General features: G+C 40.1%; 1 protein-coding gene across 1 annotated transcript in view; it reads left to right on the top strand.

Annotated features, from left to right (window-relative positions):
- Positions 1-26,645, top strand: part of AHRR (aryl-hydrocarbon receptor repressor) — an 89,256-nt gene that overhangs the window by 2,113 nt on the left and 60,498 nt on the right. The window contains exons 2-3 of the mRNA XM_042837412.1: positions 13,734-13,805; positions 21,527-21,708. Of these exons, the coding sequence (XP_042693346.1) occupies positions 13,744-13,805; positions 21,527-21,708 (244 nt within the window). The 5' untranslated portion in view covers positions 13,734-13,743. The remainder of the gene's footprint in view (positions 1-13,733; positions 13,806-21,526; positions 21,709-26,645) is intronic.

Raw genomic sequence — 26,645 nt, forward strand, 5'->3', positions numbered from 1 at the left:
ATGGGGTTGTCTTCACTATGGAATAACTAGAGTCCCAACTCAAACATTGCTTCTAGTTTGACTCATGTCCACACAAACAAACTCGCTGCTGAAGAGTGGTGATGTTTTCAATTTGAGTTGCCTTACCCATGAGGAATAAGCTATATAGCTGAGATAACCACAATTCATCAGCTGCTAATGTGATCTGCCCGAGCAGCACAGCGTGGTCTGGCTCTTGATACATGGGGCTACCTGCGTGGCATGAGCTCTGGGCTTCTGCCTTGTGCTGGCAGAGCGATGACACCGTGGGCTCGGTATGCTGCCTGTGAGATGAGTGGCTGGATGCTCCCACACAAGTGCTGTGTTTGTGGTCTTCACCATCCCCACCACACAGCCACAGCATGCAGCAAAGGAAGAACTCGCAGGCACTCAGGATGGGGCAGCACTGCATGCAGATGAGAAAAGTAAGGATTTTCTTCACTCCACAAACTCATGCTCCAGCATGAGCATATTTGTGTTGCTCTGTTGCACCAGAAGTCCCACCAAGCTGTTGGCAGTCACTTTGGATTTTGTTCAGCTCGCCTTCAGAGCTGTGATCCTCGAGGTGTTTATAGTAGCTGGTGAATCACATGAAGATGGGGAACATAGCGTGGGTAACTGCAGAACTTCAGTGGATGGACTGACAGGATTGTGCAGGTGGGATGGACAAAATGAATGTGCTGCAAACGTAATGTCAACTAAATGCACCACAAATGCTTATGAACCCATGAGGAGCTTGGTGCCAATGTGTGATAAACTCAATTCAGTGTAGGCAATGTAGTGTCTCTTGACTCAGTTATAACTGTTAGGTGCACAGGTGTGCAGCTACAATAGCAAGAAACCCAGTGTACCTCTTGTACTATTCTTTTTCAAACCATATTCTGGGTCTTTCTCTCTGGTAGATGCAGCAGCAGGGCAAGTGCGAGATGGCAGTGCAAAATTCTGCCAGACAGCAGTCCTTAGCCATGTGTGTCAGTAGAGAACCTTTAACATATGTATGTAGGAGCAAGCCATTTAGCAGGCAAAGAGGTTCTTGTTGGATTATGAGGCTGCTTTGGACTGGACCAGACTGTCTACAGTTTTGAATCAAGGCTGCATTTGCAGACAACAAATAAATGATTTGTATGATGCAGCCTATTACAGCTGAGGCTGCAAACACAATATTTGCTGTCGTGTTTGACTCATCCTGTGACTGCAGTGGTGCCTGGTGCATCGGAGGTATTGCTCTGTATTCCACAGAAATATCTGCATACATTAAAGACATAAAATGTTTATTCCTTACTCTTAAACTTCACTTGTATTGACGCCAAACAGTGGTTATTTCGATAGGTTTAACTTGCTGAAAATGTGTGCTAACATAAAATCAAATTTTGTCACTCATTAGGACTGTAAAAATCCGTCGTTAGCAGATTTCTTCTTTTGTGACACTGGAGCTGAGGTAGCACGAAGCTGAATATGTGGCAGTTTTGGGGTCATTGTCTTGCCTTCCTGGGAATAGTTTGCTGCATTTTGTAGTATGCTGATCCCTAGGAGCCGTGGTTAGTCTCTCAAACTGTTCCATTTGCCAAAACTCCAAATATTATGCTCTCACCTCATAGCTGTGGCAGCCTTGTTTGTGAAGTGGGTTGTTCTTGGCTTCATTGTCTTTCACAAGGATTTGCTCCTCCAACATGTATTTTTCTAGTATCTGAGTATTTCTAGTCAGTTTGATTCTTCATCCCTGCAGCTGCAAATGAGGAATCTTTCACAAACAAAATGTTTTCTTCTTGTTTCAGACCTTTTCCAGATAAGCTTGTTCTGTGGTTGAAGAGAGATGGTCATTTAGGGTTAGACCAAAGTGTCTGAGCAGCAAGTCATAGTGGTTGAGATTCCACAGAGATCTCTCTGAAGTTCAGAGCTGTTCCTTCTCCCCTCAGTGGCTCAAGTGAAGGGCCAGGCCATGCCGTCACTCAGCCTGCAGGTGTCATCAGGCTGAAATGGGGTTGGAGTACCTTGCTTTTCACAGTACTCACATTTGGAGTGATTTTGACCAAGTAACAACCTCCAGAAAGTCAGGAACAATCATTTACTCAAGAGCAGTATGGAGAACAGCTGACTGGGCACCATGTGCTAAGGAGAAAAGTATGTGGAAGTTTGATGGATCACAAAATTGACATGAATCAGTGGCATTGCACTGTTGTGAAAATACTAGATGGAACAGTGGAGTTTGAAAACAAAAGTATTATTGGCAAGATATAGAGGCCTATGAAAAATCCTTACTCCTATTCAGCCCAGGTGGGACCTTAGCTGGAGTATTATATTCACTTGGGTTTGTGGTACTTGAAGACAGATGCAGACCAAATTAAGAGTCCAGAGGAGAGCAACAGGGATGATCAGATAAGACACTAAAGGAGTAAAAAAATAGTCCAGAGATGAGAAGAAAAAAGGTGAGAAGTTGCAATCTTTAGAAATATAGAATCGGTTGCAAAGTTATTTGAACTTAAACTGTTAGATTTGTGTCAACTAGGACTAGAAATGACAGTCTCACCATACAGTGAGGGAAGTTTAGGTGCATATTCTTAGGGAAAAAAATAAAATAAAATGTGATTTTAGCAATAGCTGATCTCTAGGCTTCTTAGTAATGTTTCTTAAGCATAGGCTGCTCTTGAGAGGGGTTTAGCAATTGTGTTGCAAGAATAGAAAAGATGGAGTATGTAACACTTTTTTACTTAATTGATTTAACTGAGTAAAAACAGACAAAGCTTTCATGCTCACAAGGTCTTTCTCAGATCTGAAACTTTGGAGTGGCTTTGGAACAGCTGATTCTGAGTAAAACAAGGAAGTCTGCTCTGCAGGATCTCTTGAGGTCCTTTCAGGCCCATTTGCAAAGATGTAATGATTAACAAAATATTTCTATCTTGGGGTAGATCGATGTTCAGGGGCTGGGGAGGGGAGCTGTGCTATAACAGTAGATACAAGAGCTCTCCTCTGCTGTACAGTCTGGGGGATTCCCTAGAATTTTGAGTTAATGACAAATTCTCACTTACTACTTTTCGAGAGTGGATGAGAGCTGTTAAAGTAGCCATCTTATCAGTTGTTAGGTGGTTCTCGATTGTAGCAAGTGCTTACGACAAATTATGTTACAGTAGTACATATCCACAAAATGCTTTCCTTTTTATTTTGAAAAAAGTTCTGGGCATTTGGAAAGCAAGAGGGCAAATTATATAAAGTGAAACAGTTGCAATCATTAATTGGTTGACAAAATTAAATTTACATCTTTAAAAATATCTACAAATATATTACAATAAATTAATGAGCAGGTAGAAAATACTACTGCAGGAGATATTAATGAGAGCAAATCTGTCTATATTGATTACTTGAAAGTAGTAACAAATATAAATAGTATTAGAGGATGAAATTGTACTGCAGAGAATTTCAGAATGCATTTAAGCATACTTTTTTCCCTGTGAATATGTATATCTAAAAAGGGAAAAGTATTTGCAACAGAAAATGCCACAAAGTGCCAGCAATCTAACAGAGAAAGGCAGGTATATTCAGAGATGTGTGAAAGAGAATACGGGTAGATACGCTGTACTGCTAACAAAAGAGAAACACATGTTCCTGGGGAGGAAATCTTGCGCTTATATATCTATAGTTAAGGATCTGCAGTGAATTTGAGTATGTATCCGGACCGTGGTGCCTACTACTCTCTTGCTGTAGCAGACCAAACTAGCAAGCCTTTCAACCAGTATAACTTGTTCAGCTACTTTTATAATCTAAAAAAAAAAAAAAAAAAAAAAAAAAAAAAAAAAAAAAGCGACATCCATTTTTATTTTGACTTTTGTCATCAGAATTTATATCTGAAAGAACTGGAACTTCTGAGTTTTCATTCTGATTTTCGTGTTCTTCATTAAACAGAAGGCAGAACTGAGCAAAATCTTGATGACTCAAATGCCAGCCTGGCTATCGGCCTGTATGTCTAAACCCCGACCTGCTTCTTTCAAATGCTTCACTGTTTTTAACACTTAGCAAAAATGTTTTGAAAGACTGAATTGCAGCCTAACAATAATAGTGATGCCAGTTTGCCAGTTTAAGCATCAAGCTAATACAATTCACTCAGTTCTAGGAGAAAATACTTCGTGTTTCATTTCAACTTTTCTCTGCACTCCCTTTTTCTGTATTCAGGTTTGATAAAAACACTTTCTTTTTCCTTCCTGATAGTTCAAGGCTTTTTTTCTTTCCTACAAATCTTCATGTTTCTAAGCTCTTTTGAGCCTCTATCGCATGCTGCTCGGCACTTCATCCTCTGCTTCTCCTTTTGTTAGACTGAAAGACTGAGAAGGAGGAACAAAGAAGAGCAAATCCAGGAAAAGAATGGGATTGCATCTCCCCAACATGATGATGTTACATCTAGTTTTATAAGTCATCTTTCTCCCTGCTCTCACGCTCATACACACGCACGTTTCATAATAACTTTATAATGATAAAGATGTCACATTTTGTCAGCATTAGGTCCAGTCCACTTCTGCTTCTTCTCCTGGGAACCTTCCACTATGCTTTTTCTTCCTGTGTCTCGGGAGCTCCCTTGAGTTCGGGCAGTGTTCTTTTCTGACTCTGGGATGCTCCTTTCTGTTTACATGCTGTATCTCTGTCTACAGGCAAATCTGCTGGTTTCCAGGTTTTGAGCTGTCCTGTATTCCGACTTCTGTGCTGTGCTGGAGTGCAACTAGTGCCTCTAAGGAGTCCTTTGTGGAAAAGAAGGGAGGAGTCAGAGAAATTAGAGTATCGTTATGGTGTATGGAAGTTTTCTTTTAAGGACTTGGGAATAGATCTTGGCCACTGGCAAGAATCACCAGCTTTTTGGCTAATTTTAGACTCTCTGATATTGATAAACAGTCCTTTCCTGATTAAAATGCCGTTTAAAACAGTGCAATTTTGGCTTTATAGTAGGAAACTCCTAAAAATAGTTCCCAGCATTGCTCCTTGTTTCACCTGGTCAGTCCTGTAGCCAGTCTGTATGTAGCCTTCCTTTCTACAGCTCAGTATTTCCTGTTGTACTGTTAGTATTTGCTCCCAAATTGCACCAGGCTTCTAGTATGGCCAGGCTGCACAACATAAATAACCTTATAAAAGTTAATCTTTCATATATTTCAAGGAGAACCCTAAAACCCAGGCTTACAGAGTCTGACAAAATGACAAGCAAGGGGTTCAAATAGGTGTCTGGGAAAGGAACACCAGCAAAACTTACAGAAGAGTTTGGAGGACTGGCATAGCTTCAGAGTTCATGGCTTGCAACTTGTGTCTAGTTCAGCATGGAATCACAGAATAATTTGGGTTGGAAGTGACCTCTAGTTTCAACCCCCCTGCTATAGCCAGTGACACATCCCAGTAGACCAGGTTGCTCAAAATGATGTGTCTCATTGACTCTGGCACAGTGGCATGTGGGTGCTGGAACATGTCCCACCTTATGGGCAAATAGGAGAGCTGGGCATGAGGAAAAACAATGCAAAAAACAGCCAACTTAGGGCCACGTATGCCTGTTGTGATGGGTCCTATTCAAAGTGATGCTGTTGTTAACTTGTATGGAGCTCTGTGTCATCAGTCTAAGGCTACCCTGAGAACTTGAGCTAGCCCTAGTTTAAAGATGGCTAAGCTGCGGTTCTACTGCACTACACATTCATGGCAGAAATATTTCACTGTCATACCTTACTGGTCTTGGTCAAATTTTCTCTGGAAATGATAGATACGCTTTCACTGTATCTGCTTTTCTGTCTCCACCAAACATAACATAGGGATGGAGATTTCAAAGATACTGTATTCCTGAGAGTTTAGAGATTAAAAAACAGTACATTAATATTCCTACCAGGGGCAAGACTGCAGTGTGAGATTGAGTGTGTTGTTAATCATGAAATAATCCACATGGATCAGACAATATCCTAAATGCCCCAGCTGTAACAAAATTGTTCATTGCTGCTCGTACCTTATTATGCCAAGGGTATTTCAGCTCCTGTGGCAACCCAGTATACTCCTCTGATGCCCTGTGGCAAGGACAAATGGAGAACCTGATAGAAAGAGGTGACACTCCACTAGCTGTGTAGGATTACTGTACCAGATATATACTCAATATGACTTTTTGTGTGCTTTTAAGTGCATTACACTCTGTATTCTTCCTGAAGTAGCAGAAGGCATGTTTGAAGGTCTAAAAACAGCATAATTTTAAAAACCACTTAAAAAAATGCATCAAAGCTTTTTTTAAAAAAAAAAAGGTAATATTTTACATCCTCAAATCTCAAAAAAGGCAAGTTAGGAAACATGAGAGTTAAAAGAGGTGTGAATTTTCACCTATGTGGGCACATACTACACTTAACCTCAGACTGTTTTATGATCTCAAGTCATTTCTTTTGCAGAACACCTGCCTCTATGATGAATGTTGCTTGGTGAGGTAGAAGTGCAATATTTTGCTCTTGTTATCCTCATTCACTTCATGGTCCCAGCTCCATACTACATATCAGTCAAATCCTGTTCCAAACACAGTGCTGTTAATTCTGTCACAGCCTTTCCTGTGATAGTTGTAACTAAAATAGCTAAGTATATCAAAGCCACTGAATTACAATCTGTAATAATGACGTATGGTCTTATTAGCAGATAAATCTGAAAGATGTATATCCATTTACTCAATTCTAGGCCTTGAGGACCTGATTTTTCCGAAAACACAGTCCTTTATTTTCTTTTGCTCAGAGCACAGTCCTCAATGCCTTCAGCTGCAGCGCTGAGTGCTCATTGCTTTTAGAAATGAGACCAGGCTTCCAGAAAATGAGGATTGACGCTTCTGCAATAATTGGGTTTAGTCACGTGCCCGGCATGGGGCAGACAGCACACCCTGCCCATTTGTGCTGTGTGGGGCAGGGGTCTGCTCTGTGTGCTGGCGATGCCCTCCTCGTTCATGTGCACTTGATATATTTTCAGTGCTTTTCTCTGGGCTGCGTGAACACACCTGGAGGGGAGGAACAGTGAGAGGGAAAGCCTGGCTCTGCCTGTGCTGTGCCAAAGGGACACACATAAAGAGCATGAGGATGGGAATGACTGTAGGAGGAATGATGGGAGTGACGTGTGCTGGGCTCAGATAGAAGCTATAGATAACTGTCAGACTGCGAGATGTCTCCCAAGTGCACACAAACTATTTGTCTTCAAAAGCTTGTAGTCCAGTAATGACATATTTTCTTTGAAGGCAATTGAAAAGAGATTTTATGTATACTATGACAGACGACATTTGCTGTACTGTAAGCCCAATGTATGATCCGTAGTACTTGTACAGCACACTCAGGTGTTAACATAGCTGTTTATTAGTCAACTTACAGTTGTAACAGCTCCTCAGATTTGTGAATTAACTTTCTTCCTCTTTCACTAGAGTGGAGACTGAGGCAGAAGAATAGATTTTGGGGCCAGAAAGAGCCACCGTGATCAGCTGTCTCGGTCTCCTGTCTAACACAGACCATCAGACATCCTTAAACAAACACTTCACCACACAGGGCTAATAGTTTTCTTAAGAAAAAAAAAACCAAAACAACTTGATTAGAAAAATTGCTTGGGGATGGAGAGTTCTCTACAGCCCTGGGTAAATTATTTTAATAGTTATCCACATTTATTTATAATTCGAATTTAATTAGGCTAAAATTCTGAAAATTGGATCTTGCTAGAATTAGCTTGATCTCTGTCACGAAATGTTTGTTTCTTACGTAATCTGTTTGCTTATTGTGAGGAAGTCCTCTATTGCTGTTCTTCGTGACAAATCAAGCAGTGTTTGCTCCCAGACTCTGAACTGCAGGGTTATTTTCTCAGTGTTCAGTCATTTTTGTGACTCTCCATTTCTCTTAAAGTATGGCTGCTTCAACTGGACACAGTATTGCATGGTATTTGTACAGATAATATATCCAAAGGCATTATACCATTGTCTTGTAACATGTGACAGTTAGTCAGAAGCAGTGCATTCGGCAGAAATGTGCTAATCACAATTAATTTAGCCACAGTTCTACTCTGCCTGTCATATGGGTTTCAGAACCTGCCCCTTAGGCAATTTCCATCACCAGCCTGCCTAATTTTTTGCCTGCTGATCTACTGGGATCCATACCAGCACACCTGAAAGACTGTTCCAGGTTACTTCAGGATTGCTGCATGTGCAGAGATTCCTTCTGACTACCAGACATCATTTCTTTGCTGTGCAAGTGGTGGAACACTGGCAGAGGCTGCCTAGAGGCTGTGGACTCTGAAAATAAAGAATGTGGACTATGAAATAAAGAAAGCTAGTTTCTTAGCTAATTTAAAATATAGGTCCCATATTCAGTATCCTCTTGATCATGTATCAGCAGGTCTGTAGTTGCCACAGCAGCTCCTATACTGTTGACGAGCTGTTGCGAGTGAAAGTCTCTAGGCAGAGCTGCTGCTCCCAGGTAGCAGGAAGCCCTGTGGATGAACACGAGGCGCTGTGGATGAGCACGAGGCCCTGCAGCAGCTGCTGCTCCCTCTTGGCTCTTGAAGCCACTCTGCGATTATGTGGTGAAACAGGGATAAGCACAACTTCTCTGTTCCCAGGCTGTCTCTTCCAAACCTGCGCTTCTGCCCTATGGTCTCTGTAGCCCTTTCATGTACTTTGTACATTGAGTACAAAGTATGGCATCACATTCAGACCAGGAAATGATTCGTAACATCTAATGAAAGGAGAGGCCATTAGATAATGTAACCTCTTATAGCTACCATTTTTTTTTTCCTGGATATGCCTGCCTACAGCTCGCATACTTGTATTTCACTTAAAAAGATAACCTCTGTTAGGGTGAACTGTTTGTTGTAGGAAGGCATCTAGTGGCGATTTCAAGGCAGCAGGGGATGGAGAATCCATTAAATGATTTGTACCTTGCTCCAGTATTTAAATATGAGGTTACAGACTATTGCCTTATTTCTTGTTTGGATATACCTGGCTTCAACTTCTATTTATAAGTGCTTGCTATATTCTAAATTAAAATAATTCAGCTTTGATGTCTTCCCCAGGAAAGAAAGTACTTCACTTTATTCAAGTCACCAAATTCTTTTTGGTATGTAAGCAGGCTGAACTTGTTCTATGCAAGGGAGTTTCTTCAGCCTGCAAGTATATTTTGTAGCTTCTTTCCTTGCACTTTCCCATTTTTAACAGTATTTGAAAAACACTTCCATGGGGACTGTACGCACTGTTCCAGGAGCAGTCTCATCATATCTGTAAGCAGAGGTAAAATCACTTCACTTGGGTCAGCCACTGCGCTAGCTGCCTTTGCAGCAGCTTTTTCCTGAGAGTTCAGAATATATAGACTGTATTCATTTTTTTTTGTACCTTGATCTGTAATTCCTTTCAAGAGTCACTGCCATTTCAGGATGCAGTCCCCACTCAGCAGCAATGGCTTGCATTCCCAGTTCTGAGATGTGTTTGGCTGTATTGAAAAACGTTGGAGATACACAGACTACTTAGGTGCTGTCTTAAGTGTTATTTAATGCTGAAGTCCACTCTTCTGAATTTTTATAACTGCAAATTTTAGCACTGACGGCTTTCCACTGTGCTACAGTGCTTCATGCCTGTAAAGTCTTTATAAAAACCTTTTTGTTTATCAGTGGGTTGTCATTGATTACTCTTTTCTGTATCATTCAGTGTATTCTTTATCTACTTATATTATGCTCCACAACTAAATTGTAAATTCCTGCATCAGACAGATTCGGCTACTTCTCAGTAAGTTTCCCTCCGAAGAGCCTGTTATTCTATAGAACTCTACTAAATGATGTTATTTGGCTTTCTTATCAACTTTTCAGAACTTTTTTTTTTTTCTTGGGATAGATGTCAGTCTTATCACCTATTGTTAAGCTGGATGTTTCACTTCTCTAATACCATTATATAGCAGCTGTCTTTCAGTCCTTTGGATTCCTCAGTGTTCAGAGATTGATTACAACTTAATGCCATCACAATTAAAAGCATCTGATGTAAGCAAGTGAGTGATCGTGCCTCACATGTACTCTTTCCCAGCCTAGCTATTTGGTTTCTGTCACTCCTAGCTCTCCTGCTCCTGGAGCTCCTCAGTTGCGCAAGTTCCTCTCCTGTTGCTGGGGAGCAGAAGGTTGGGGCTGTGGCTTCTTCTTCCTCTCTCAGACATGGGTGGAGCACGTGAGGGCTCTTAAGCGTTGTAAAGACAGAAAGAGAAAAGGAAGAGAAGGGAAAGTGCATGACTGTGCTGAGCAGCTGAGTGTTGCCTCCCCTAGACTTCTCCTGTTTCTCACTATGAGGCTGCTGTGCTCTAGGGAAGATGTGTTGGAGATGTGCTGTGCTGCTCCAGTGGTGAAGGGAAGAGTTCCCAAGCCATCAGAAGAGGACACAGTCTAAGCAGGACTATGAATACATGTTCTTTATCTGTTTTTGGAAGAAACTAGCCTATGACTGCAGCTCAGCAACTTCCAAGTGCTGTTTTCTGCCATGTTCAGCCATACAATCATATGATCCTAGGATTTTTAGGACTCTTAGCCATGAATCTTCTGAGCTGGTCTTTATTCCAGTGCATTCATTCTCAAACTCATCTGCATACCACTATTGTCATTACTGGTATGTCCATATCTGGGACGATGGTGCTCAGTTGCTGAGGCATTGCTTCATGCTATGTTGCCGTGGTAACCCCTTGTCCTAATTCTGGGGAAGGATCCTATAGGAAGCTCGAAGAACTCATAGTTTGTTCTTATTTGATTCTCCATGTTTTCAGAAAGTAGAGACTAGAGATATACCTGTCAAATATATTTAACTTTTCTCCATCTAGTAAGTACTGTGCACAGTTCTGTTCATAACATTCATCAAAAAACTTGTGTTATATTTTCTTTTTAGCCTTGCAACGTATGGATTTTCCTTTGGACTTTTATCTTTCTCAACCAATGCGTTACTCTTCATGAATCCAAGTTTACATTGTTTGTTATTTATTTCCTGTTTTTCAGTTGTTTACATACTTGAGGTCATTTTAATTTATTTCTAGTTGCTGTTAGATATTACCAACTGACCAGAGTGGGTTTTAAAACAAAATTGTCTTTTGGGAAAATTGAATAAAATATTAACTTTCAGTTTTCAGTTGAATTATGGTGTCCAAGTCTTCCTCCTCCTTTTAATTTTACTCATAAAAGCAAGGGAAGGGAAGTCTAGCATGTGACACTGTTTTGAAACATGGACTATGACTCACAGATTCACGAACAGTTATGAACAGGAAGGACTCAAAACACTGTAATATCGCAATATAAAGAAAATATCTTTTAATGTAAGGTCTCACAAGAAACTACAGCAGTTCTCTCAGCATCTTTGCACCATTTCAGCTTCCCACTGGAGCAGAAAACCCACCAGTGTAGACAAGCTTATTATAACTGGCAGATTGTTGCAGAAGATGGGAGTTTGAAAAGCCTAAGCTAACTACATCTTCGGAGGTGGTTAGAACGCTTTATGTAAGCAAAACCTGCTGGATGAACTTACTTTCCTAACTTGCAGCAATAGTTATTGCACTTCATCCAGTCCTTAACAGACTTGGTGAGGCAGTTCACATATCTGATTTTAGATGAACTTATTGTAGCAGTTTTCTGTGTTTTAGAAGAATCCTATACTTGTTACTGCACCAAGTGGAGAATGACTGGTGTTACCAGCGTCAGCTGTAATTAGGAGAGGGAAGCTACTGACCTATTTGTTTGCTATCTCTACTTGGCAGTATTTTAGACCAAATTCTAGAGGCAAGTACGATTAATGGCCAGAGTTGGTCGTGTAGTGAAGTAAAAATGAAATGTAGATTTAGATAATGTTGACAAAGTATCTTGATAGTCTTCTGCTAATAAAATAACTGGTTTTTCAGATGAAGGAAGTACGGTAGGCAGGCCTAATTTATCTGACTTTAGTGAAGGATGCTGTGCTGCTGAGGACTAGTACAAGAATTGAAAGGGTTGGTGGAAGGAACTGAATCAACAACACACACTGGAAGGAAGATGACTGAGCAGGAGGGAAGCTACCAGCATTGTTCCTCAACTATCAGTTTGTAGGCAATCTCATTTTTACTACAGGATTTCATACAGGATTTTACTACAGGAGTGTAATAGAAACCTCAGTTGCTCGCACCATCAGTACAGGAGTGGACACCATTCTCATGTAATAAAAACCAGTTGCAGATTAATTGTATGAACAAGATGGCCAGGCACTTGCAGACTGAAACTTAGTTTTCCTTCATAAACTGTACATGAGTTTGGTGGAAGTTATGCATGAAGACAGAGAACTGTGCATGAGGTGACCAAATGTGACAGCGAGCTGTGAGTTTAATAATGGCTATGAAAAAGGAGAATGCTGTCAAACTAATATCAAGTGAGATAGCTCCCATAAAGAACTAGTGGTTTATTAATATGTATATGTATATATGTATTATGGATATGTACGAAATACAGGTAGGCTTAATTAATATGCTGTATGTGATTCTGTTTATTCATATTTTGGACAGATTAATTGAAATGGTAAAGAAAAAAGATTCTAAGATGATGGCAAGAATAAGGAGTTTGTAACATGAGAGGGGAATGAAATAGACCGAGTTGTCCTAGAATAGAAAAAATGAAGGCTAGCTGAAGACATGACTGATACTTAAAAATACGCCAATGAGTAAACACAAGAGAGGAGGAAGGGCTATTTAAACTAAAAGACAATGTTGGCAGAAGAACAAATGGGCATAAAATGACCATGAACAAATTTAATCTGGAAAGCAAAAGGTTTTTAGTTATCAGAAAACTGTCTTTCAATGAAAAAGAAAACTCCTCCAAGTAGTTTTTTAAATGAGGCTCAGTATGCTCATGATTTGCTTTATATGACATAGCTTTTTTCAATAGCGTGGGATTTGATTCAGTGAATAGAAGATCCCCTTGATTTCTCATCTTGCACAAAGCAGCAAATACTCTTGAGATATATTAATCTCTCAGGCAATGCACAGCCATTGTTGAACAGCATACAGTGAGACTGAAATACTCCTTCAGACAGAAAACCAAGAGACTTTGCTGTTCGGCTAAGCTCCAAAAGATCTGAACAGACTGAACACAAAGACTTGTTTTAGGCCTTGCAGTGTCTGACATACCCAAGCAGAGCAACAGTTTTGTCTAAAAGTTGTCACCTCCTGGTCCTAGCGCTAACCACAGCTCTGTGTGCTGCTTCTTGAGCTGCCAACACATATGCTCTCAGTCTCTAAAAATGAGGGTGTGAGGACCTGGACAAATGCTAATTTGAATAATTGCTTCCTACTTACCACAGTTTCAGTTATAGAAGACAATATTCCTGTGTATTTAAAAAGCTGTGAAATCCTCCCTGCAAAAGATGATGAGTAGTATTATTCATTCTTATTTGCTAAGCTGAATCTAAAAATGAGCCTAGAGGGAAAAAAACATATTTTTGCATATCGAGTAAACAGGATGTATTTTTATACCATGTATAGTAAGCTTAATTTGAAAAAATGAAAATTGAATATAAACATCAATATTCTAATAACATTAAGGTAGGAAATTGGAATAAGCCCTAAGCTTCTATCTTAACTAATGCCAGTGTTCTTTTTAGTGTTGTTGAATGCCACACTCAGGCAACGAACGTTTTTTCAGCTGAACTTCTTGGTGCTGTCCTTTTGTACAGTGGTACGAAACGCAGAAACCTCTGAACTAAGACACCTATTCCTTTTCTTTTTCAGCATCAAAACAATGATTCCTCCGGGGGAATGCCTCTATGCTGGGAGGAAAAGGAGGAAACCCATTCAGAAACAGTTAAGTATCACATTGATCAGGAGGCAGTTGCACCTCCCTCCAAATGTGCGTGCTAGAAATATGGTAGGAGGAATCCAATCCTCCCATACTCTGCTGACCCAGGAGAGACTTAAGATCTTTTGTCATGGTGAGAAACCCAGGCTGGAGGCTGTCTCCAGTCAGCATCTTGTACCGTTGCTCTTATTCCAAAGACTTTGCAGAATTGCTATTATGCCATAATGCTTTCAGTCATATGGTCTGATTTTTGGGTGGTCTTGTGTGGAGCTAGAAGTTGGATTCAGTGATCCTTATGGGTCCCTTCCAACTCAGTATATTCCATGACTCTTCTACTCTAGAGAGGATGCTGTGCATGGGTCAGACTGTCCTTACCCACTGCTAGTTGATGACCCAGAAGGAGTCCAGTGGCTATGGTGCACACCACAGCATACTACATAGCATAGTGCTTTGAGGAGTGATAGGAGCAGCGGTTGTTTGTAGGCAGAAGATGTTGGTGGATTAATTGTCGGCTGGGCAGTTGGCTGGAGGGAGTGGCTGCTACCTCTGTGTGTGTCTGTGTTCCCTGTCTCTTGCTCAAGGAGAGCTTCCCTCTGGGGAAGCTGTGTGCTGAGTGGCACCAGTGTGCTGGTAGGTCCCCCCTTCCCCTTTTCTTGGCTTTGCCTGGCTTGGGGCATCACTACATCTAGTAGATGTAAGTCTGGAAAGTGGGTCAGTTCAGCCAACTGAAAAAGCAGACTGGTGACTCACGTTTTGTATAAAAAGGGCATCATTTTTGAGCCACTATTTACCACAGAATCACTTTTATTCGAAGAAAAAATGAGAACAATTGTATGTGTGAAGGCAGAGCAGAAACAAAAACCACAACAGGAAGAAAAAGATACTTGAAATGCAGGGGAAAAAAGGTTATCATTCAAATGCAGAATGATTTTGTCATAAACTACTTGAAAACAAAGTCTTTTGATATAATTATCTGACATCTTCTGTGTTATATTTGATTACATAGTTATGAAACATTCACAGTGTGTTAAAATTATGAACTGCTGCTGATGGTCTTTGCAATTTAAGGATGAAAAGTTAATTAAAACAGATTTCTCTATTTGCATTTTCTCAGAGCTCCAAAAATAACTCGCTTGGCTTAAAATTGTATATTTTGGTCTAAAGTCAAAAGGGAGTTTCTCTGAAAGTTTGGGTGAAATCTGTTCATTTTGTTTGGATTTTGGAGAGTATTTGCACATGAACCACTTGTTGCCACTTGAAAAGATACATATCTATATTTAATGTAAAATGTATCACAGGTGACGATTTCAACAGACAAAGATAATGAATGAAGAAGAGTGTTCTTCCCGCAGTGCCTGAGTATTAGATCCAAATGTACGGGACATTGTTGCACTAGTGTTTAAGAATGCATACAGCTTCTTTATTCCTATATGAGCTATGGAAGTGCTCCAGTATATGAAATTACCTCTGTGCAGAGCTGTTTATGTATCGTAACTTTTGTGAGAAAGGAGTAAGAGTCACAGTTGCTTTGAAAAATGTTAAGCTTCGTGTTTGGAGTGTGTATGGTGGCTAGAAGAGCTTCTCTCTGAGATGTCTTCTAGATAAAGCAATATCTAAGAAAGCCACTTGCTATCTAAGGATGGAAATGTCCTCAGGAGCCCACTTGGGAATTTTGCGTTCAAAACATCGATGTAGCAAGTACCTTGAAAATAGCTCCGCTGTGAGATTGTGATGCAGGTGCCTGAGCATATCTATCCACTCAGACCTAGATAATCTTGATGGAGAAACTTGGTTTTTGTTAAAATAAAGGGAATCAAGTGCTTTGAGTTTCCAGAATACTTAGCTCCCACACTGGAGACTACCCTCTATTTTCTATGGATAATAATTTCTTACTTGCTGAGGATGATTTCTCACTTCCTAGCAACACTGGTCTCTTCCTCAAACCATATCTGTTTGTGGGCTTGGTCTCTGGTAAGCCTTTCCTCATTCACAGACTTCCTAACATTGCTCTAAAGAGGCTCTGAATGCCTATGATTGACTTTACAGACTCCAGGGCTCCTTTCAGGGTCTGTGTCCTTCAGCCCTAACAGATCTTACTGATGTTTCAGAGCTATGAGATATCCTTTCTGTTATGTAGCCTTAAATTGTTTATCTTGAATTTGGAGGGGTATACATTATCGAACAGTATATTTAACGATTTTAATCCATGTTGTGCTGTTTTTTGTTATAACATTTTTTGTCTTGTTTGATAGCATAGCTCTATGGCCTTGTTCTATTTTTCTTCCTTTTGTTCTGATAATGAATCACAGTAGATACAGCCACCGGTTCACCTGTGCTGTTCAGCCTGAAAACCTAATTTTTCAGAGAAATTAAGTTGATGGGAATTCTTTGTCCAGTCCAAACTATTATTTGTCTCTATCATCCTAATGTCCTCTAGAAATTTAAGACTTTCTCTTGACAGTTCTGGGCTCCCCAGTTAAAAAAAGAAAGGGGTATCCTGGACAGAGTCCAGTGGGACCGCAAAGATGATTAAGAGCCTGGAGCTCTTAATCTGTACAAGGAAAGGCTAGGAGACCCAGGGCACTTTAGTCTGGAGAAGGTAAGGCTGAGAGAGGATCTCATCACTTTTTACAAATATCTAAAATGTGGGAGTCAAATGGATGGGGCCAGGTTCTTTTCAGTGAGGTGTAGCAATAGAACAAGGGGCACCAAGCAGAAACTGTAGCTCAGGAAGTTCCGTGCTGATCCAAGGAAGAACCTCTTTACTGTGAGGGTGACAGAGCACTGGTATAGGCTGCCCAAATAGGTTAGTAGTCTCCTTCCCCAAAGGCCTGGATGCCTACCTTGGCAACCTGCTGTAGGGAACCTGCTTTAGCAAGGGCTCAGACTTCATGACCCCCAGAGGTCCCTTCCAACTCTGACAATTCTGTGATTCTGTGAAGTGAGATAAGTTCTCATCTGAGTAGGATACATGGATTTCTCTAGGGATTTGTGGCCTTTTAAATGCCAGAATTCAAAAAACAGAGGTTCAGTGTTCCCCTCTGCAGAACAGCTGGTACTTTAACATTATCCCAATGTATGTGCATCCCAGGAAGCCCACTCTCTGCTCTGTTAACATTTTGTGATCAGGCTGTCAAACCAGCTGATGATCCTGCAGCTGGCTTTTAATTGGAGATATTGCAGAATGACAGTGCCTGTTTTTGCAGGCATCGGACATTGGAAATTGCATTCTGAAGTAACTTTACAGAACAATGAAGAAAATATATGAAGAAACTCCGTGGGAGAATGAAGAGAGCCATTTGACTATGAAAAAATGAGTAGGAAATTTGTATTACTGGGAAGAGCTGCTATATTTTGTCATCTTCTCCACCCACAAGTAGGAGAGACCATCTTCAATAGATTGCCTTCAGACAATGTATCAGGTTTAAGTTCTACCTTCACCCATATAAATATGTAACAAATCCTAGCCATTCCCCTTTGACCATGGAAAGTTTGCAAACAAGCCCTATTATATGTGGTCTGCGCTAAAGGATTTTGGCATTTATGGAACCAGATCAAGCACCTGGAGGTCAGGGTGAATGAAAATTTTCCATCAGATATGTTTTTCATCCAGAAAACTGGTGTTTTGAGTAAAGAAAATATTTTCTACTAAGTGTTTGCTTCCTGTGGAAATCTAATATTTTGCTAGTAATTCAAGCATCTGAAAAATAAGGAGATCTTGTTTTTAACCTCAGACTAAAAGCATTGCACTGAAATTAATACTCGTACTAGCAATGCTTGGGCAGTGCTTCAGGACAGTTACTGTTTGAAAGCTTCATCCACTTCATCTCAAACCCTGGCAACTTATAAAAACTCTCTCCCTCCACAAAACATTTCTTGTAATGTTTTACAGCTCTTTAAAGGCAAACTCAGCTGCCTTCGCTCTGAGTGTATCTTTAACTGCTCCGAACTGCCCAGTTCAGTCAGAACTGTATCAGTGCCAGGGTAAACAGAGATCTTAGGAGCAGCTCTCTACTTAGTTCTCATTTTAAGGCCCTCTATGGCATAGCCTTTCTTACTTGGTATCACACTATCCAACCTCTCATCTTCTCTGTTGGTGTGATGTTTTCATGACCAAGAGTTCTGCTTTCTCCTCTCCTTGCTGTGAAGGCTTAGCAGAGGCGTATCACTGAAAAGGTACCTTTTCCTCCAAACAGCTTCCTCTCAGTTCTTTTCATTCATAGAGATGGTCAGAATCTGCACGTGTGGTTGGCACTGGGGCTCAGCTCTGCCAGGACACACTTGTGCAGTGCTCAGTCACTGTGGGTACTGGTCAATGTGTTGCTGATAACTATTTGCTTTTTGCTCTATGTCATTGTCTTTCTTCCCTTTCTCTTCTTACTGAAAGCTTCCTGTCCTATCAGATGGTTAGATTTTCTCAGCTGAGATCATCAGTGTGTTTCATACTCCAGCATACTTGGACAACTTCTTCAGAGTGCACTTTTTGTTAAAAGATGTGGACTGCCTCAGTGGGCAGCAGGTATGGCTTGGAGAGGAGGAGAAGACACAGCACTCAGTGTACAAATCTGTGGTGCAGGAAATTCCCCTGCAAGCTTACCCATCTTGTTTACAACAGTTGCAACCTGTGGGTCTTGGGCAAACTGAGGTACTGAAGCACAAACAGCTCAATGTCTTATGTACCAACAACAGAGAAAATGTCTGCGTCCCAGCTCCTGCACTCACTTCCAGGGACTACTTGTATGGTCCCCTGCAGGAATGCATTCTTGTTACTGAGCAGAGCAGAATTTGGATGGTTGTGTTCAAGAAGCAAAGAAAGAAATGCTGGCTTTACTATTTTAGGTACAAGTGCCGCTTTATTGTAATAGGATTGTATGAAAAGAGAAGTGAAAAAGGCATGGAGTGAATGCTGTGTCTCTATTAAGACCTGATTTATGTAGTTTGAAAATCAGCTTTTACATAAGCACGACAAGCATGGCTACTTTCAGCTTATAGTAAGGGCAAGAATTTCCATTTGCCTCAAAACAACTCCTTGAAGAATCTTCCTGCCTGCTGTTTTCCTTGAAGGATAGCTAAGCAAGCTTTTCCATGGAGCTTGCATTGTTTTAAATCCTATCCACTTGGCACCTAATTACCATTTGCATCAAACTCACATTTGTTTGGATTTACTCACTTACTGAATCATTTCCTTGAGTTTTCAGGAAGACTTCTTTCTCTTGCAGTCTTTTTACCTCATTCCCTGTAGCTTCTAGAAAATGGGTACTTTGCTCGGTACAGATGCAGCCCGTGCATTTGCCATACATCTCTGATATGGAGCAGTTGTGAGTTTACGTGACAAATAGGCTTTAACGATTTCTATACCATATCAGTCTTGGACATTTTTACATTTTGAGCTCCTCAGTCTAATTTTCCTTACCGGAATTTTTTATTCTGTACTAAATTGTTTCCTTACTTTGACTGGTTTGTCAGTTGTAAAGGGCAAATAATAATATCCTATGTTCCTAAACTTCTACTTAACTTGAGTTGTTGCTTTCCAGAGGTCAGACGTGATTCTGATGTTGTGAGAATGGCTGAGTGTCAGGGCTTACTCCAAAAAATTAGTACCCTCTATGTACAAAGAGTATGCCTTTTTTTGGATTGTATTATTTGTTGGATGTTGCTCTTTCTCACAGAGAAAAGTCATTTATAGGTCCCCAATTACTAAAATCTCCCCCACGTCTCTGAAAGTACTTGAGTTGCTGAAAAGCCACATACAAATTTGGATAATTTTGAATGAAAAGGTGAGAATTACATTTTCACTGACACCTGTCTTGAACAGTTTTTCACTCATTCTATCTGTTGATGTTGTTGTGTTAAATTGAAGTGAAGGCTTACAAAGGTAGCAATTTTTTTTCAAATCTGATTTGATTTAAGAGGTTTTCACTTAGCAGCAAAGTCAGTAATCACATATAAGAGACATCAATCTTTTTTTAACTGATTTCTAAACATAGTATTTATTTCCGAACAATGCTGAATTACATTTATAAAAAAGGAACACTCAAATTATGTTGTAATTTAGCTCTTTGAGCACCTTGTGAAATACTAATGTGCAAAATTGAAATTATATTTGAAAAATGTAGTCAATGTATGGAGTGTGAAAATGCAGCAGGAAAGAGTTACAAGTGACCTGATGTACTCTGATTCTCCACTGGAGCACTGTCGAAGCTAGATAAGATTATGATCCTTGCGTTTACTTTGGTGGAAGTTGAAACTGCTAAAACACACGTATTTTCCTTGTCTATCATTTTCCAAACTTGATATAATTTTTCCCCTCATTTCTCTGTTGATCTTTCTCTATATGTCTCTTCTTCTAGAGAAAGGGCTTCGGGATGAATGTAGCAATGTACTGCAACATCAGCTTGGACTGGTGTTATGAGAGTGAGATGGAGACCAGCAAACACAGTACTGAGTGCCCTGGTCAAATCCAGTTCAGCTGCAGTCCTAGGCTGCTGTACACCTTCAGATCATGGATTTGTTCAATTTACATCTCCAGTGGCTTATTTTTGGACAAAGAACTTGAGCAGTGCTGGGCCCAGCAATGGCTGTCTGCAGTGGATAGCATCTTTCTCAACCTTGCCACAAATGCCTTGGTACTTTGGTGTGGAACACTCCTTATTGTTGTGCTAGTCACCCCAAAAGGTTGTGAGACAGGTGCAAAAGAGGCTGCTCAGAGAAGAAGCTATGGGTGCCCCATCCCTGGAGATGCTCAAGGTCGGGCTGGATGGGGTTGTGGGCAGACGGAACTGGTGGGGGTCAGACCTGCCCATGGCAGGGAGTGGGTCTGGGTCAACTTTAAGGTCCCTTCCAATCCCAAGCATTCTATAATGCTGTGATTCCATGGTTCCATGATTCTGTGATTCTATGATAAGATTCACTATTTTGCCTGTATAACTTTAATCTGCCTCCTTTCACTGTTGATAGTTTTCACCTTGAACATCTGCAATAGGTTTTCTGTGGAATCTGTTCCACACTGGGGTGCCTAATGGAGTTGGAGTGTTCGGTTTTGAAATCTGAATAATACTATTCTATATGTTTTGAGAGGAGTATCAATGTTCTCAAGAGAGAAACCAAAATTTTACCTTTGTTATTAGTGATACAGAAAGGTAAATTTGAGGATGTTCACAAGATGTTTGAGTTTGGCAAAATAATGTCTCTTCATGTTGCTTCCCATATTCTTTTAATCATGTCTGAAGAAAGGCTCATTTCTTATTTATCTTCTGACCTACGAGTTAATTCTGAGTCATTAAATGGAGGGTACTGAGATGCTTTGAATGAATACACTGGGTATTGAATGGGTTCATGCATTAGTCATGGTAATTTTCCTTTACTGTTCTGACATTAATTTGTACTGCACAGATGAAGAATCATTTTTCCTGGTGTTCTCTAAGATACAAAGGTAGCATCCATTCCTCTAAGGTCAGAGGGCCCTAACTAAGAGATATCATCTCTTCATCCATTTTCCTCCAGGCATTTATGAGAAAAGAGGCCAGTGTCCATGTCTTTGTGCAATGCCAAATGGTAAATTTCAGAATATCTTTTAAGCAGAGGATAAAAACTTAACAAATTTGCATAGGAGCTTGATTAACTACACCTGTTATCAACTGATGACAAAAAGCATCTCAGTCTGTGGTTGCACTACTTGGAGGTATAAAACAGGTAATCGAAAATGTGACTCTCTTCTCCCCCACAGAAGGCCTGCAGCTGGAAATGAAAAATCAAATCCTTCAAAGAGGCACAGGGACCGCCTAAATGCAGAACTAGACCATCTGGCCAGCCTCCTGCCTTTCCCACCCGACATAATATCCAAGCTGGACAAGCTGTCTGTGCTGCGCCTCAGTGTCAGCTACCTGCGAGTCAAAAGTTTCTTTCAAGGTAGGTCTCTTCAAGATAGCAGGTTCCCTTTAAAACTCTCCTTCTTATTCATGACTGCTTTCTACTAACGGTGAGTAAAATTAAAATGAGGTGTTATATTGGTAAAGTAAGAAAAGAAAGATCTAACCTCTGTTATTGAACGTACTTCTTTTGCATATGAGATATTGCTTTGGAAATGTTGTGCATTTCCTCCTATGCTTTTTGTGTGGTTTTTACCAAATAATGGAATAACCTTCACCCTTCCTCAATGCACTGTAGGAAATGGGAAAACATGGCTGTAAAATACTTAAACCTGCAAAGAGACTTGGGGTAAATGTAAAGTTGTAATATCTGTAGCTATGTTGTGCTTCTTTTTTGAAGCTATTATTGCTCATGTTTGCAATGTCTGTTTAAACACAACTAACGTACCACCTGTATTTACTGTAAGCCCAACAGGAAATAGGCTTGCTTGAAAGGTAGAGGAATCACTTTCGTTTGGGATACGTGTGATCTAAAGTTCTAAGTGTTGACTAAAGCTGTAAAAGGCTACGCTTTGTTTTTGTAGCTGTCTGGCACACCATACAATGAAAGCCAAATGTGCATGTTCAGATGTACATAATAAGAATTCTTCCAAATCTGCAGACAGTTTTCATTTCTTCTGTTACTGTAGCATTCACAAGAGCAAAACCTGGATTAGGGATACAGCAATGAAAATCCTCTCAGAAATTGTTAAATAAAAGGAAAGCAAGAGCCTTTTTGGTGGAGTACAATCAACCAAAATTTAAAGGTGGACTGCAGAGACAAACAGTACTTTTTTTTTAATGTTATTTTCATTTGCTACTCTTCCCTCATCTATTCCTTATTATATAGAATGTATACAAGGGATCCCTATTCTTTTTATTCATTTTTAAATTTCTTACTGAAGAATGTTATTTATTTGTTGGCCTCTCGCTCTTTTTACATTTTAATATAAAAATAATGCCAGATTGCACGATATCTTGCAAGCTGACATCATGTTACAGACAGTGATGTTAGTGATAGCAGGAGCCTCCCATGTCAACGGTGGCAGCTGGCTGCCCAGCCTCTGTCATCTGGGAGTTCACAGAGTGCCTCTGTTTCCCTTTGAGCTCATACCTGGGTGTCACTGCTTCTTAGCCATGTTTTCATTTCTCATGGATTCACAAGGAAGAAGCTGTCTTCAGCTGCCTTTACTTCTCTTCTGCCTGAGTTTCTAAGACAGATTGTCCTCCTTTTTTAAAGTGATGGGATAAAAGTAGGACGAGTAAAGCCAGACTTCATTGCTTTGAAATGTTCCATGTTTCAAGAGATTTCATTTAATTTAATCCTCAAATTGCCTAATTGGACACACAGTTTGTGTACCCTTCATTCTTATTTTTAAATGTTTGCATTGTGAAACTAGGGTTACAGAAAGCATTGTTTATAGTAAAGGAAGGAAACTACATGCCATTTTAAGATAGAGAGCAGGCCAGGCTGGAGGTTCAGGAGTGAAGGAGAGGTGAGCTCCTGAAACAGAGCTGGAAAAGAAATGGATGCTAATGTCTGCTAAGAGCAGGAGCTGCAGCCTTGGCTCAGTGTCACGCTGTGATCTACTTTTTCATGGTTGTGTTGTGGAGAGCAGAGCAGGATTTTTTAACCAAACCTTTGGTAAGAGGTCATTTGAAAAAGAAACAAAGATTATCCCCAGTGCTTGGCTCTTTGTTGTGATGAAAAAGCACAGAGGAACAGGAATGGTTTATTTACGGCTTCTAAAATCTAAGGATGGTACTAAGTTGAGAGTTGTTGTAAGTGCTGTGAGGATAGAGAACAGACCAATGGTATGCAGAGATGTTGTAACATTGGATAAATGCATATACGTATATCTCGGGAAAAACGGACCTAGAAAATCTGTACTAATTCACTCAGGGACAATTAATCCAAAGGAACTGGTGTTTGGCAGAAGAGAGTAACCTGGAAAATAGAACATAAAAACAATAATCGAGGATGGATAGTGGTCAGCAAATTGTTCCATGCTTGTAATATGATATGTTGACATAAACAAGAAAGCCGAGTGTGGATTTTGGTCTGTTTGCCCAGAGGCAGCATGTCGCTAAACAGGAAGGTTGTAATCCCTCTCTGCATGAGACCAGCATGACTCCATCTGGAATACAGCTTTTTATTGTGGGCATCTCCTGGTCACAAGGGCATTAGTACACATAAAGGGGTTTGGAATAAACACAGGCAAGAAGTGACTGAAAAGCTGGATGGACAGAAAAAAAGAGTAAAGTTAGCTTGAATACCTAGCATTTATATCCTGTGGCTGTTTATCTTCGAGGAGGAGAAGGGTGATCTGTAAGAAGAGAAGGAATTGGTTAGGGCATTTTAGAGTGGCTCAATGGAAGACCTGAGAATTGATGATGAGCATGTTGAAATTTGGCTCGAGTATCCAGTAAAACATATCTGTGACAAGTTCTGTTCAGCTATCCAGTATTCCTAAAATCGGTGTAGTGGAGATTCAGGAGATTCAAGACTGTAGTCACAGTTTGATATGTAGGCATGTTCATCCTTCATTTAGAATGCTGCTCTTTGCATTTGAAGGAAGTGAATCTTAAATTCCATGTTTTTACAAAGTATTTGTAAGAATGCCGTTTGCAGTTAAAAAAAAAGCAACAACAACAAAACCTAACACTTGAGCTATATTCTTCACATAGGACATTGCATGTTCAACATATAACTGTTTAGCAACTCCTGTGACAATTATTATTGCAGACCTTCAACAGTCCCAGCAGTTTCCAGACGTACTCATTGACTTGCCACTAGGTGTCCTTTCTGCAGCTAAGCTGGAATCCTCCCTGAGCAGCATAAATGTTGCAATTTATAGAGATCAATAATAGCCAATCACAGGCCATGGAGTGACCTCACCATATTGATTTTTCTTTTCAGAGAATAAGGAATCAGGAGATAGCTAATACTCACGAGTCATCTGTTCTCTTCTTGGTGACCATTACAGGTTAATAATTTGAAGCCAGTTCATTTTAGTTAAGTTATGCAAGGGAAAATTCTGGCTCCTTTCCGAAATTTGAATCTGGTTCTTAACACAGATTTTCCTGGTAGTCAATTTAACAGTCACTGTGGTGGATTCCCTCTCTCATTCTTAGAAACATTTTCATTTGGCTTGAGAACAATTCCTGTGTTTCTTGGCTTACAGTACTCAGATCTCTGTAATCAGTTGGCATTGGCACTATTAATAGTCCCACTCTCCCAAGCTATACACATTTAGTCATTTTGCATTTTCCTGATAAGCACTTCAAAATGGCTTGAAGCCATAACCTTAAAATCTCACCAGATCTCTCGTATAAGGCAGCACGGATCTGAACCAGTGCTTAGACTGAGAGGCATCAGCAGCTACAGGAAGCTGTGCTGGTCATTGGCCTGACAAAAATTTGTCTTGGCTGGGGCTGCTGTGGGAATGGAGTGGCACTTAATGTCTGTGATCACTTGAGCTCACTGGACCTCTGACTTGGACATATTCCATTCTGGTTAAATGTATTTTGCCTTCCTTCATCTCTCTTGATGATAAACCTTTCAGTAGCCCTTATTTCTCAAATTTTCCTATGGTGGAGAAATGGTGGTCTTGTTCCACTTTAAGATTGGCTCTTTTTGTTTAAATTGTTTCCTTCTAACACAACTTTTAATTTTGCAAATCAATATAGAAAGAATAGCACCTTATTCTTCTAGCATCTCAAGTCCGTTCTCAGAGCAGTTGCCTTAGTAAAATACAGTGTAAGACCAATAGGCAAAATAAGAATACAATTAGAATCATTGTATGGTTCTATGTATTAGAACTGGAATTTAAAATTTCTGGTTTTTTTTTAGTTCTTAGTGTAACCAATCTTATATTGGTATTCCACTCAAACTTTCCTTCAGCGTGTCATTCAGTGGAATCATGAAATTGTGTGAGTTGGAAGGGACCTTTAGTGGCCACCTAGTTCCACTCCCCTGCAGTGAACAGGGACACCTACAGCTTGTTCACGTTGCTCAGAGCCCTGTTCTGCCTGATCTTGATTATCTTCAGGGTTGAGGTATCCATCACCTCTCTGAATAACCTGTGCCAGTACCTCCCTGCCCATATTGTAAAAATCTTTTCTTAATCTTAATACTTCTAACCATAAGCATTTCTAACAAATGATAGCTAATGTTGCCGAGTGCAGCCTGAGATGGCAAAAATATGGACCTAAATAGGGGTGATTCTTTGGGTATTCAAGAGGTGGGGACATTTTAAATAGTTTGCTGCATAATTTAGATAAAGGGTAATTTGATCCAGTAGTTTACCTTATTTTGTCCATCTGAACATTTTATGCATGCTGATACGCACATACACTTATGCTAACAGATAAACATGCACACACAGACAAAAACAGTGGCATCTCAACAAACATCTCCCTCGTGGCATTATTTTTACTTTCTGTGTTTATTTACTTCCAGAATTCACCGCCTTCTTTGTGTTTACTTACTTCCGGACTTCATTTCATTGGGAAATATAAAAATTGACAAATTTATTGATGACTAAATAAGAAACAAAGAGTCCTGAATTAATTTTGAGAGAAACAGTATTTAAAGTTTCAGTAAATTTTACGTTCAAATTGTAAACCAAATCTATCCAAAATACTGACAATCAAGCATAGGGACATTTTGTTTGATCTCCCTTATTTTGAAGTGATATATCATTTTAAAGTGAACTGTAATAGGCTGTGAGAAATTTGTCAGTAATGTTAGCTCATTTGCTTCTGTGTAAAATTTCAGATTTTAGGAAATAAGCCTGGAAGAGACTATCCTCAGTGACCAACTGTGTCTGAGAGATATTTGTGTAATGTTTTATGAGTCTGCAATCTCAGTGATCTCCAACAGTCTGGATACCTTCCTTCCTTCCTTCCTTCCTTCCTTCCTTCCTTCCTTCCTTC

Source organism: Centrocercus urophasianus, unplaced genomic scaffold (assembly GCF_019232065.1).
Source record: "Centrocercus urophasianus isolate 14NV4802_14NV808 unplaced genomic scaffold, USGS_Curo_1.0 seq_11, whole genome shotgun sequence".
NCBI classification, from domain to species: domain Eukaryota; kingdom Metazoa; phylum Chordata; class Aves; order Galliformes; family Phasianidae; genus Centrocercus; species Centrocercus urophasianus.